The sequence below is a fragment of the Cydia pomonella genome, chromosome 10 (assembly GCF_033807575.1).
Source record: "Cydia pomonella isolate Wapato2018A chromosome 10, ilCydPomo1, whole genome shotgun sequence".
Lineage (NCBI taxonomy): Eukaryota > Metazoa > Arthropoda > Insecta > Lepidoptera > Tortricidae > Cydia > Cydia pomonella.
Window position 1 is genome coordinate 17,710,675 of NC_084712.1, and position 15,098 is coordinate 17,725,772.

The 15,098-nt window shown below is 37.9% G+C and overlaps 2 protein-coding genes across 2 annotated transcripts; one reads left to right on the forward strand and one right to left on the reverse strand.

Moving 5' to 3' along the window:
- The first annotated feature begins 1,744 nt into the window (after positions 1-1,744).
- LOC133522310 (uncharacterized) lies at positions 1,745-6,627 on the forward strand. The gene is made up of 5 exons (XM_061857606.1): positions 1,745-1,851; positions 3,090-3,272; positions 4,629-4,748; positions 4,997-5,143; positions 5,938-6,627. Exons 1-5 carry the CDS (start codon positions 1,813-1,815, stop codon positions 6,328-6,330), a joined length of 882 nt encoding a protein of 293 aa, XP_061713590.1. The 5' UTR covers positions 1,745-1,812; the 3' UTR covers positions 6,331-6,627.
- A 2,426-nt stretch (positions 6,628-9,053) lies between these two features.
- On the reverse strand, positions 9,054-10,926 carry LOC133521715 (uncharacterized). Its single transcript, XM_061856778.1, has 3 exons — positions 10,499-10,926; positions 9,823-10,083; positions 9,054-9,481 (listed from the first exon to the last, which is right to left on the reverse strand). The coding sequence occupies exons 1-3, from the start codon at positions 10,782-10,784 to the stop codon at positions 9,228-9,230; spliced, it is 801 nt and encodes a 266-aa protein (XP_061712762.1). The 5' UTR covers positions 10,785-10,926; the 3' UTR covers positions 9,054-9,227.
- Positions 10,927-15,098: the final 4,172 nt, after the last annotated feature.

A 15,098-nucleotide genomic window follows, 5' to 3' on the forward strand; every position in this document is an offset into this window, starting at 1 on the left:
AAGTAATGATACAATATTTCACCGACAAAAACGCAATCTTCTTGTTTTTCATACTAAGATGGGTTCTCAGTTGGATCGTGTCACAAATCACATTCTTTAGATTTTTAGCGAAGTTCAAAATTTGAATGCCATTGTTAAATCGATATCGAGGTTATTATTACGCAAGAATGCCATTTACACATATAAGAAATTTGTTCTAACAAAATTTGTTTTTGTACTAGCCATACGTTGCGGTTTTTAAATTCATCATAGAGGATATATGATACGTGTATAGATAAAACAAATAATTTTACTTAAGAGGAATCATTATTGGCCATTTTGGCCTTAGAAAAATATTTTTTATATGAGTTCAATATTACCAGTACCTGTGTTATTTTGCTTTTATTTATTCTTGGTTTTTATAAGAAACAGGCTATTTTAAATATCGTCGTTGTCACTCAAGATCGTATCGTGGTCGTTTAAATGTGTTATCTGTATGATGAATAATATTCATTATGTAACATTAACAGGAATGGAATTTCTTATAGTAGTTTAGATACAGGGGGAGGGGGAAGGTTAGTAATTAAGATCAGCGCTGGAAGCCACCAGCAACATGCTGACATCGGGCCATTTCGTGGCACTGTATAAATAGTTTCTATGTTTTTGTTATATTATGTATTTTTTCTTGTTTCTGTTTAGGAATAAAATAATTTTATTCTATTCTATAAAAGCCGACTTTAATAGCAAGATTTTTACTAATAACAACCATACTAGCCTGCCTTACTCGTAATGAGAAACAAATAGCTGTACGTATGCCTGCCAAAATCTGAAAGCATGGCAATGTACATGCTTTCAGTTTTCGGCAGGCGTATAAGATTCCTCCGAGAAGGTAATGTAACTGTAGATTATAGGTGCTTATTTATTTATTTAATCTTTACTGTACAAAAAAAAACCTTATAGTACAAAAGGCGGACTTAATGCCATGAGGCATTCTCTACCAGTCAACCTTTAGGCAAAGCAGAGAGATTATAGGTTTGTTTTAGTACATTTTTCACCAGTAACTCTTTTTATCACATATTGCATAAAAATTACCATTAGACAACTCATAAATAGAAGTTACATGTATTGTATGTTACCATTGGATGTTGATGATATTAGTACCCAGGTATGTCCATAAACTACGCCCAAAAGAGAGGTATGGGCAGTCGGTCATCTCGCTTTGCGTGGTAGGGCACAGCACATCGGATGTTATTCCAGATCTAGAGCTGAGCCCAACTGGGGAAGTACCATACAGAAAAACACAGCCAAATAATACTAGACCCTACTCATAGCGTTGTGTTCCTGCCGGTGAGTAAGGTTGCCAGAGTTCAACGAGGGTGAGGAGTGTTAGGGTCGGCAACGTGCATCTAACTCCTCTGGAGTTGCAAGCGTACATAGGCTACGAATACTGCTTACCATTAGGCGGGCCGTAAGTAAGTAAGTTGTTTGCCACCGACATAGTATAAAAAAATGTCAAATGACAATTTTAAAATAAAATAACATAGCAAGCCTATTTCCTTGAAATTATTTCGATATTATCACACGTTGCAAAATTTCGCTTATAGCCAATTGCTCAACTAGAAATTTACATTTGTCCGATTAATGTCCAGGGCATGCTATACATATATATTTCATTCGTATTTTGATAGTATTTGAGAACAGAGTTAAAAACATACAGTATTTTATCAGACATAAGTATAACAAAGATAATGGGGTCAGGGGGCAGTGGCCCCCAAATCTTCAGTCTACATACAACGGTTTAATAGATAGGTTTGTAACTGCAAATTTGTGAAAATGTGGTTAAAAATTGTGTTAATCGTTTTTGGTGTTTCGGTAAGTGGCATTTACGGAAATGTTATGAAATATTAGAACATATTAGACGAATCGGTACGTGTTTTACTCAGTACTACCACAGTTTTGAAAGAGTCCGTCTGAGCTAACTCTGCGATGGGTTGATATGCGGTAGAGTGTATCATCAGCCGTACATCAGTGTACATCAGCCGTAAAAGTGCATGGTGACTTTATCAATGAATTTATTAATAATTTCTTCATGAAATTTCGCAGCTTACTGTACATGTGCGAGTGCCTACACCATTACAATAAAAATGTAACGTTTCCAGTGGCAGTGACTTGTTTTGATCTCTGCCAAGTTGTTGTTCATTCGTAGATATAGTAAAGCTCGATCGGAACCGCATTGAGTCCTCCATGTAAATTTCTAGATACTTCAACATGCTTCAACTATGCAATGCAATTCCGTACTAAACCTACTCATATGGTTGCCATTCTTACCTAGGTTTATCGCGAATAAAAGATTCTTATTCTTATTCTTAGGGAAATTCCCGCTGTAAAGCCCGGAACAAAGACAGACTAATAATAATAATTCAGCCTATATACGTCCCACTGCTGGGCACAGGCCTCCTCTCATGCCCGAGAGAGTTCGGGCTATAGTCTTCACGCTAGCCCAATGCGGATTGGGGACTTCACATACACCTTTGAATTCTAAAACTCTTCGCAGATGTATGCAGGTTTTCTCACGATGTTTTCCTTCACCGAAAATAGTGGTGAATATCAAATGATATTTCGTACATCAGTTCCGAAAAACTCATTGGGACGAGCCAGGATTTGAACCCGCGACCTCCGGATTAAAAGTCGGACGTCATATCCACTCGGCCACCACCGCTTCATAACACAAAACACACACAACACAAACACAATACAACAAAACAGACTAACAGCAGTTTTTTAGAAGTCCATTAAAATTATACATACAAGCAAATGTGTGGGTGGGTACGTTAGACAATTTTCCTGGGGTAATAGTGAATTTATGAGGGACGGAAATAATGCAATTATCGCTTTTGAATGGAAACGGCCGGACAGAAACCATGGCTCCAAGCATGTGTGCTCATAGCCACAGACCGTTGGAAGCGACTTACGACAAGTTAGATGGAACTAGGACAAAAATGTTTATGGGAATAGAAGGAGAGGCGTGGCGTCTAGTACCCTGTGCACCTCTGGGGTGCCTTAAGAAAACAACAATAATAAAATAGCAAAATTCCTATTTTTTATTTCAGGCTTCTAGCTCCCTAGATGTCGGAGGGGTGCTCTCTGGCAACCGGATGGGGGGAGTTCCCCTGGGCGTCTCGTTGAGCGAGGGCGAGCTGGATGTGGAAGGGATCTGCAGCAAGCAGGGTGTGGCTTGCTTGAACTGCTCGCTGGCTATCAAGTGTGTGATATTGCCGGTAGGATGGCTAAAGGTTTGTGTTTATTTTTCAAACTTACCTATACTAGTTGTAAGGGTAAATACCTATATCATTGCCGCTCCTGCTTTCCAATTCGGTAATGATATTGCTAGAGTATTCTCTAATGACGGGAGTTACTAATGTGTAATGTGTGCTAGATAATTCCAAATGTACAGCCAAATTGCGTAATATATAGTAAATTAATGTTTAATAGATTAGACAGCAACAACATTTATATCTATATCTATATCTATATCTATATCTATATCTATATCTATATCTATATCTATATCTATATCTATATCTATATCTATATCTATATCTATATCTATATCTATATCTATATCTATATCTATATCTATATCTATATCTATATCTATATCTATATCTATATCTATATCTATATCTATATCTATATCTATATCTATATCTATATCTATATCTATATCTATATCTATATCTATATCTATATCTATATCTATATCTATATCGTTGATCCCCTGGAGGATGGGCCGTGCGCTGGTGTGGGACGCTACTTGCGCCGATACGCTGGCAGCTTCCTACTTGCCAGCGACCAGCAGAAACGCCAGGGCGGCGGCTGACGCCCGAGAGCGCTTTAAAACTAATAAATATAGCTGTCTCGGCACCAACTACGAATTCGTAGCTTTTGGTGTCGAGACACTTGGTCCGTGGGGCAAGGGTGCGCGTGGGCTCCACAGGGAGCTTGGAAAGCGATTGAGGGAGGCAACGGGAGACCCTCGCGCAGGCAGTTTTCTCGCGCAAAGGCTTGCCGTCGCGATACAGCGCGGGAATGCTGCCTGCGTGATGGGCACCCTGCCCAGAGGCCAGGGTCTGTTTTAGGTATCTTTTTTTTTTCTAGGTAGGTTTAGTTTTAGTAGTTTTATTTTATAAGTAGTCATAATTCATTCTTTGGTATGTATATGTCATACGTGAGATGTGTCAATACATCTACGAATTTACTTCTGAATATGTGATGATAGACTGCGGATGGTGGAATTAAATAAGTACCTTTTATAATTTTGAGGAAGTGCCATTCCTAAACACACTCGTCTGAATGCATTCAATAAAATAAAACAAAATCGTGTAAACCAATAAGAGAAGACTATATTGTGTGTTGTACAGTCTGGATCACTACAACATATCAGACATGTCTGTGTACTTGGAGATTTTATTAACATCGTTTATTTGAATTATTCTTGTTACTTTAAAATATTTTGGCTTGGTTCAGATCTTCATGAGTATAAAGCTACTCATGAAGATCTGAACCAATCCATGATTTAAATAGAATATGTTAAAGTAGATGACGTAGATGGTAACAATTTGATTACGAATACACTACCTGTTTTACAGATCCCGTTGGAATCTTGTGACGAAGGCATGACTTGCAACGCCCACCTCGGTGGTTGCTCCGAACAACATGTTCCTGAATGCGACTTTGCCACCAGCGAGTATCAACACTCATGTGAACAGGTTGGCTAAGATACTTGTTTTAAGTAAAACTTTGGTAGGGGTTATGGTGGGTATGTCAGTTAATAGTACATTACGATATAAGTGCGAAAAATAGGAAATTCGAAACGAGTAGCGATAAATTAAAACACGACCGAAGGGAGTGTTTTAAATCGACACGAGTTGCGAATTACCCTAACTATAAGCTGCCTATTCAATTGAAGAAAACAGGCAAGTGGAATACCAAAACTAAACCAGGGTTTATTTTTCAGATTGGCATGTTTCCTGATGCCTATGACTGTAGGAAGTTTCACATCTGCTCGCCTCCAGAAGACAGTCCTACTGGTAGACCAGCAGATCACCGCAACGCCCTGTGTCCCAGACACTACGGCTACAATCCGACGACTGCTCAGTGCTCGGTGAGAGAAGTATTAATTATCGATAAGACTGAAGATCCTAACAAGAGACCGGCAGGCCACCGCACCGGTATTACTCCTAGGGACTACAAATATCAATCTAGTGACTGTTTAGTGTTGGCAAGTGTAACAGAAGAACTTTCAATGCTCGCTTTTTGAAGACTGCCTTAATGATACCGGCAGACTGATATTTATTCCAAGCGCTACGACTTATTACTGCTTGCAAACGTTTGCTCAGTTATAGCTATTATGAGAAAAGTTCCACATCTGCTTACCTCTTGAAGGACAATATTAGATTCATGATAAATAACTGCGCTGTATAGACAAGTCGAACCAAACCTTTAAATAATCCCCCATCAAACCGATGACCTATCTATAACCCGACCTGCATTAATAATAGCAGACGTATTCCGCGGTCGCATTACCCGCATAGCGACACGCAGCTAATCCAGAATCCCCTGAGATTCCGCGCATTATGCCAACATGCCACTTGCGATGCGATACAATACGTGTAGGATAATATAGGCTACTGCTAATTTAGATTATCCAGTTAATTTGTAACCATAGTACGCCTTTAATTGATGTCCGTATTGTCCGTTATGGAACTTGGTTTCTTACCAATTTAAGAATTAGTCTGGAATAATAGGTACTTTTAGAATTTGGTACCTAGGTATTTTATCCGTATTATAATTTATACAGAACTTTTGTGCCTTAGGCATATAGTTGATAAAGTATGCTTAAGTAATAATTAATTGTATCGATTTCCTACTCATCAAAGCATTTGCTACCTCTTTCAGATTCCACTGAAAGACGGCCAATGCGAAAAGAGACCCGTACCCACCTGCACCAAAATCGGTCAAACAGGCGTACTTCCAGGCAGCCCCAACCACTACTACGTCTGCCGCATGAAGTACAACAACCTCCAACCACAAATTTTCCTCTGTCCCCACGGCTGGTACTTCGTCGACGGCTTCTGCCGACCAGAACCCGACGTCAAATTCACCACTGAAGCGACCACAGTAAAAGCGACCGAAGTGTCTAGATTAGAGAGTTTCTTTTCCACTGAGAAGGCAAGCACATACAAGCCAGATACTTTCTTGGCTGACAAGTTTGATTTGGCTAATTATGAGGTTGCTGATGATGAACAAAGAGCCACGGCAGATTCCTGGGAAAATAACGTTTCTTGGTAGAGGAATCTTAGAATTAGTTGTTAAGTAGAATGTCTCAGTACAGCCTGATAAGATGAGACAACGCCAGTCTTAACACACACACATTCGAATGGCAGAGTGTTGGATTCATCGTTCTTATCAAGACAACAATATGGCACCAACAGCAACGCAATTTATCAAGAATAGATAGTAACATTGCCCATTTCCCGCAGCTACATTTAAGTATGTGTAGATATGGAGAATGATTGCTTAATTCAGAATCATAAGAAAACTAGTAGTTGTAGAATTTATTGTGATTAAATCGTTTTGTAATATTGATCAACTTTTTTTGTTGTTTTTCTAAGTCGTTGACAAAGTGACAACAGTAGCACCGTCTGTTTTAGAAGAATTAATGTTGTACATCAGTATCACGTTTTGTTATTTCTATTTCTACTGGAATGCTTAGAAGATGTCCAGATGAAGATGGCCGAAGAATTATGAAAACGACTTGTTTTAAACTATCACAAAAAGCATGTTTCGTGAACTTAAATACCGTAAAATCATTTAAAGAGTTATTTTCCCCTGGAAAACTATTGCTCCGGCTTGCTATCGCCTAAGGCAACCAGTAAGCCGAAGCTGCGGAGCCAAGCGAAGAGACAACTATTGTTGTGCTTCGCAATAACAACGATAAAACAATAAAAAGTAGGTTTCATAATGACACTATTCATCGAAAATTTTACAAGTCCTAAAATCCTCCTAACTTTGAGATCAAATATATCCGCCATTATTGATTTTAAAGAAAAAAAAAATCTAACAAAACATGCTTAATTTAGCGTATTATCTACGATATAGACATCAAAAATATGCGTCATAATAACATCACATGGATGATTTTTTTCCTGTTTGGGGTGCAAACTTCTTTGCTTTTTTAGTCCAACCGATTCGTTCCAGTTGTCAGCAAGTGCAGATTTGTGTACTTGGCGCTTTTTAACAGCTTGTTTGAAACTGTAGTTAAGGCTGTAAATAGGACCGATAAGATTAGATTAAGGTAATGTAGCTCACCTCAGCAGGTCAAGTAATTCCACTGTTGTCCGCTACAGCAGCCTTGATACAGGCGATGTGATGTCACTGTCAATCGAATCAAAGACATCGCCCCCGTCAACGCTGTAGTAACCCTACAAGAACAGCGCTACTGTAGTCGTTATCTGAATACAATCTTTATATAAATAGTTAGCGGAAATCCGTATCGTTAACACAACCAACAAAACACACGAAGAAATCACTGACAGCACTCTCTGTACCATTGTCGACGTACTTCATATCATAATCATGACTAACGTTACTCATGGATCCTCCCATCACTTGAATTCTTCTTAAACACATACGAGAAAAGAATATCCCACCAAAACATTTTATGTAAAGTGTTGCCAAGACTAACATGCGCCTATAGTTTTCACACTAAAAAGTCATCAGATCTCTTAATACCAAGACTTTTACTCCGTTAATCCTAATCCTTTAACTCTATAAATCCTAACTTCACAAGCTCTAACTATATAAAGCCATCATCTTGGTTAAACAGTACAGCTTGGCCGTTTCATTGCTGTTACAAATTTTGACCACGAGTCCAATGTCACCTTACCTAAAAAAATTTAGCTCTCTAGCGTTATTCTAACCGAAACTACGAGGGTCCGAAAATACGACGAAACGTGCCGAGAAAAGATTTTGCCCTTTGTCTCATATTGGCGGGGGCACGGCCATGCCCCCAGATCTACCCTCCATAAACTAGTAGGTATACTAAATACCTATTAATAATCATGTAAATAAATGATTCCACACATGTAACCGCAACAAAGCTGTCCATACACACGAACAAGATGTTAAATAGCATATTCAGGTAGCCTAGCTAAGGTGACACTCATTTGTGCTACGATAACAAAAAGCTTTGTGTCTCACTCTTCCATATTAGTGCGACAGTTGCGTTTCGTTCGCTACGGAGAGTAAGCGATTGGCATGTTGGCTACGCAGACTGGTGTGTTTGAGCAGCTTGGCCACTCCTATTGGATGGCCACTGTAAAACGGCACGTGCTCACTGCAACGTATCATACAAATGACATTAACGAATCTGTTAAACTATTATTATTACTACAGTGTCTAAAATATTATTTGTATGAAATGGTAACTAGAATTGTATCGTAACTTTATAAACTTTACTAGTGTAGCCGTACCATGAGTTAACACTTGACGTTTTCGATAGCCACTGCATAAACTCAATCTAGCCCATCTCACTCGCACTGATGGATTGGTGCGATAGAGAGGGAATACCATCGGGTTTACGCAGACGTAAATGTCAAACGTCAACTCGTGGTTTCCGCTTAGCTTGTATTTTCTAATACCAGGCTTATAGATTCTGGCAATTCTGATCACCGATATGAGAGAGTATAACTTTGCTAATTACTTTGTATTGACAGTTATTATGTAGGTATGTTTACTCTTTATTAAAAGTACCTACCTATTAATGTACAGAGCATTTCTATATAATAAGTACTACGAGTATTTTAACGATGAGCAAAAAATACTAACCTAACAAAAACAGCAAAGAAATGAATTACACAACAAAACAGCATTTTGCTGTGCAAATCTAAACTTTTAGAACGACTTTTTATTTTGAGGGACGATTATTAATAAGTATTTTATTTCAAATATAAAAATAAAATCAATGAAAATAATATTAAGTAATTTATTCAGTAACTTAATAGCTTAACAATATGCAAGTTGGCATTTCTTTTCAAATATGACATAATGAAAAATATGGAACATCTAAAAGGACACACAAACACTTCAAACACATAGCGAGATAGGGCGCTGTGGGCTTTAGTTTTGTAAATACATTACATTTCTTTTTCTAAAAGGTCAAAAATACAACTGATAAAGATGGCTGTTTAGTAATCAAAATCATACTCGTAATAATTAGAATTAACACTTTCATTGTCAATTGTCTCTGAAGCTAAGGTGTAAATATATTCCGGTTTCTTCTCACAAATGAAGTAGCGAGAGTACTGGTCTGGATCTCCATCGCCGCAGTTGACGTCGTCGAGTTTTCCGTTGTCGAACATTCCACCACACCACTGATTGGTCTTGTTGTTTGGTTCACCAGTGTTCCATTCTTCGTAGCCAGCCTCCTTCAAAGTTTGACCTGATTTCAAAATATTTTGTTTAGAAAAAATATTCAAAATCTTTGGGAAAATGTTGTATCTTGTTTACCAAAGTTACATTGTTTAGCGTACCTACTCACTACGAGTATCTTTTGTAACGCTTATTTGACGCAAATTAATTTAATAAGGACATTTGGGGTAAGAGAAACCGTTCTTTTTTTTTGCGCGGGGCCAGAGAAAGAGTATGAGGATTCCGACCAAGTGTTACTCTTGTCCTAATGTTTATCTTACCACATCTAACCTTCTAGGAAATTCCCCTGACAAATTTTAAAAATTTTGCGCAATTGCCAGCAAATAGTCTAAGTATCTCTGATAGTCTTACCATCAATTGTCATCCATAGCCCATCTTCTCTTCCCCAGTTAACGAATCCCATGTGAACTACGTCTCTAAGTTTCTTGCCATATGGGTTTCTAAATAAGACATTTGATATGAATAGATCCTTCAGTACTGCCGCTTCACCATAACTGTTGATGATAGCCAGATGAGCGTCCTCCTGGTGACATGCTACGTAAGCGTCTCTCCAGTATTTAGACTCTTTATGGAACTTGTAACAGCTACCAGTAGTGCGGTCTATTTCGTAACCTATAAACCAAGAAAGGTTGTTATATTTAAGTATGACTGCAAAGAAACATGAAGCAAAAGATAGAAAATCTATGCCAATATAATCTGAATAATTTTATAGTGGGTTATACTTACTTAAAAAAATAAGATTGGGGAGAATGTAGTGTATTCGTAAACAAAGGAGAAATTGATATTTCCTGAAGCCAGTTCTAGGTTTATTTTTATTTTCGTGAGGATTGTCTTTTTACCTTATGATGTAGATTGTTTCCTATAAAGGGTTAAAGTTGTGGGCATTTTTACACCATTCATTCAATTTTCGGTAACAAAAAAGTTAGATAAGGTTAATGTCAAATTTAGCCATTATTTTATTTCTCCGCAATCACGAAGTTAATTTTCAGCGTTCAAGCCCCGTTTTATAAATAATAATGTTGATTACCATTGCCTTTAGGTCCACAACTGAGGGTCACAGGGTCTTTCTTGTAGCAAATGAAGGGAAGTTTGTCGGTGCACTGGTTATCAGCCAGAATTCCATCACGGTGCATACTTAAGCAGGTCTCAGTGTCCAGAAAGTAGAGTTTGCTAGGCGCCCAGGACACTGGCATTTTATTTAAAGATGTCCCTGTAATACAAAATTTATAAATAATATACATAGACAACAAGTGTATAAGTTTGATTTCCAACGTTTTCGCGACAAAAAAAAGGGTAAAGGCAAATCGTGACATAATTATTCCATGGGTACATAAGTACTTACAAGGAGCTGCAAAACTATAAGTAAAGGGTTGTTGTTAAAACGTTGACATCATTGTTATTGCAAATTGAATGTCGGTTGACACATTTTTGCTAAATAACATTTAATATGATGTATCAAAGCAATTTGTCACTGGAAGTGTTTGATACTATAATTACCTAATACATTAGTTCTGAAGAATGGAAAAAGAAGTATTTCCTGGAGAGGTGATTGCCAGATTAGAGATTGCCTGACAAAAGTTATGAGTCAGAATATGCCTGTTTCCACTGAGCTCAACGAGACTGCTGAGGGTCGGCAACGCGCAAGGTAACTCCTCTAGATTTGCAGGCGTACATAGGCTACGGAGACTGCTTACGCTTAATAGAGCCGTATGTTTGTTTGCCACCGACATATTATAAAAAAAGGGAAGGCATTAAAATGAGGGCATTTTTGAACTTGTCTGAAGCTCATTTTTTTTATTACCTTCAATAGACATGAACACTCCTGTTGCCAATACATCGGATATACCCGTGAACACGTGCGATATTCCAGAGCTTGATGATATCATATGGTTCATGAGATCCAACAAGGCTTCATTTTCTGGGGCAGCGAGCATAGCACCTGTAAAATAAACAGTTTAACTTAGCTGTTATATCTTTAGTGGATATAGTATTAACATGTCCCAGAGTATTTTTTTCAATTTTGAATTCGGATCCTTTCTTTCTTGCAGTTCAAACTTGAATTTGAGTTAATTTTAAAAGGACATTGGAACTTGGAAGGCTATGCACTGTAAACGCCTGTCAGCGCACAATACGCAAGCTTCATCACATACCACTTAACACTGTTTTTTTCTTAGGCTTCAAAACATATACACCTCAACTCTGCCTCAACAAGATGTATAGTCAACCAATTTGATTCCTAGGCCACCATAGAACCATGCCATAATGACTTCTACGACAGTGCTTATTGAGTGATGCGTGTCAAGTATCTATTAGTTAAAGCGACAAGGTTCTATAGTGGTCTAGGATTCAAATTGGTTGACTGTACGTTTTGTTATAATAAATATAATATAATGTAAAGACTTTGAGACAAATATTTGAGACGATCATTATGGCTAAGCGCGACGATTTTCGAAGCGCTTACACTGCAGACATCAAAACTCGAATTTTCATTATATTTTGCACGAGAGACATTTCCAAAGTGGTAAAATGTTTGTCGTCGCCCCCCCCCCCCCCCTGTAACTTCTAAAATAAGCGAATGATAAAACAAAAAAATGGTTTGAACGGGATCTTGTAAGTAGTTTTTTTATACGCCATAAATGGTACGGAACCCTTCATGGGCGAGTCCAAACTCGCCCTTGGCCGCTTTTTACGTATCATGAGTACGCCACCCTGTATGCGTTAAGAGGGAAGTATACCACGTGATCGTTCATACAAAAAGAGAAAACGTTTTATCCATTTTTAAACATTTTCCATTCTCCATGATTTTTTCACAGTGAAAACACTATGTTAAGGATGCCTTTCGAAGTTTCGACCAGAGTTGTGCTATACTTATGCTATGCTATGTTTTCATACATTTGAAACGCGGCTCCAGCTACAGCTACGTTTCAAATGTATGAAAACATAGCATAGCAAAGCATAGCACATCTCTGGTCGAAAGGCACCCTTATAGGTGTTTCTTTTCTTTTCAAAATTTGCAAAACGAAAAAAACCGAAACCTAGAAATTTAGTAATATTTGTAGTACCCTTATAAATATAGAATTATCATATTATGCTGAAGCGATCGACATCAAAATCATTTGTTAAGATTTATTTAGTGAAAACGTTTTCTCCCGAAATGGAATTTCATAGAAAAAGTACCGTTATTTCGCTAGAATCGCAAAGCTATTCGTCCCTCTTAACGCGTTTTTCTGACGTTGAAGGTCTTTATTAGGTCGCTTAGCTGAGGGCCTACCGCGAACCACGTTCGAAGTGTTGCCTCTCTGTCACACTTGTAAATTCGTACGTAAGTATGACAGAGAGGCAACACGTCGAACGTGGTTCGCGGTAGGCCCTCAGTTCTGGTAGTTTGACGTTACCTTCTTCAAAGCACGTGATGCGAGCCTCTCTCCAAGTGGCCGGGGTTTGGTGTAGCTTCAGCCACAGCCGCGGCTCCGCGTAATGCACATAGCCACTTAATTTGGATTGGATGGAATGGAGAGCTTTCCCGTCTGCAAAAATAAAGTGTTGTAAATAATGGACACCAAGCACGAAAAAGTGCATTGACCAGCCTGTTTCAATTTCTATCGCACGCACATATTTGTGCGAAAAAATTGTGTTTCACTCGGTGGCCAAATTTGTTTAACCCTCGTGCCTGAAACCCTCACAAGGGTCAAGATTCCACTTTTAGGACCACTCGCTATGCTCGTGGTTCAGTTTTGGGATCTTTGCCCGGGTGTCAATATTGGCACGAGCGGTTAAACGACAACTTTGCCCCCTTGTAAAACAAATAACTATTGTAACACCTCTTTTTTATTGTGTGGCAATGAATAATATCTTATTCTTATTATTTTATTGTTATATGTTATTTCCGCGATTCCGTGTACCTCTCATACATATATAGCTACTATTGGCTACGTGCGAAGTGCATGGTGGGGGTAAGTAAAGCGATCCCAGCGCATAAGGTGGTAATAATTAGAACTAACTGCGGATAGCGTCTTTAACATTTCGTATAAGTTATATGGCTCGAAATGAAACTTTAATTTACGATTACTCCTGAAATATTAATTAAAATTAAATGATGTAAGGGGCCATTGTAATCTGTATGAAATGCTTAATATAACTAATTTTACAGTATTAATAATATAATTATTAATACTGTATCCGTGTAAATAGGTTTACAAATGCCACATTATTATGTGATTTTTTCTAGAAGTTGAGAATGGGTATAGTAAGTTATCCTTAAAATATAGACATTCAACATCGCGGACTTTATTGTAGACCCATGACAGGGAGACAACTCCACCATACATTGTGTTGTTATAGATCAAACAGATTAGGCAGCGTTTTCGATTATCCTAGCTAGCGTAATTTTTTCACCAATTTACACAAAACCTTAACAAGTTATATACCTAAACCATCCTCAAGAATCACTCTATTGATAAATTAAAGTCGTATTTAAATCCATTTAGTAGTTTTTAGTTTTGGAGTAGTTTTATAAGATATAGTGAATTGACGTTTTCCCCTAGATTTGCGAATGCTAGGCGCAACAGTCGTGCACATAGCTCGGAACTCATACTTTTTATTTCGTAAAAAGGTGGAATTGGCCATTTTGGCCATAACTATGCTGACTGTACAATCAACGAATCTTTGCCCACGACAGAGTGCCGAGACAACCAAGTGCATTTATGACAACTCTGTTTGTATAGGTAAAGTCACCATCAAATATATTGGAGCGGCCAAGGTGCGAATGCGAAACGGATTGATCACCCTGTATAATTACGTAATAGGCAACAAACAAGCTGACGAGCCACCTGATGGGATGCAGTTATCGCCGCCTATGGACATAAGCAACATCGGAGGAGCCACTAATACGTTGCAAACCTTTTTGAACCCTAAATACCTGCTTCTTGAAGAACCCCATGTCATAGCGCAAGTGAAACACCTCAGAAGGTAGCTCATTCCATAAATTACTCATAACATTTTTAGATTTATCAAACATATTAAAAAGGAACCAAAAAGCAAAACTACCATTGGTAAAAAAAAATGGACTTACCAACTGCGGCAAAGTAAAACGCCAGAGTAAAAATTAAATACGAAAAATTCATTTTTCACTTTGCTTCAACTTGATGTAAGTACTAACAGCTTAAGAAGAACTGAAGAAGAAACCCCTAGGCACACTTTATATACAAGAAATTAAGTTCAGACCTGTATTGGTCATTATCCAACTTAACCCGTACACATTAAAGTCTTAATTTACTTATTGAAAGGAGCTTATCAGACCTCAGTGCCAATATGTCGCAAATAATAACATCGGAGTTTACAGTAGCGTCACTAATGATAAGCAGACATTGGTATTTTGGGCGTAGAATTTAATGACGGGTAGGAAGTTCCTAGGGAGATAAGTGATACATTTGCAATGTTTTAGCGACGAAACTATTTCAATATCTATACGATGAAATTTAATCGGTAATTAGGATTTAAAAAATGACATATATACTGTATATGTAAATATATATAGTTAAACAAATAGGCAAATTTGCATAATCAGTACCTAATTAAAGTAAGTCTTTTTACTATGAAGGGGAAACTTTTTGCGATAACTCAACAGC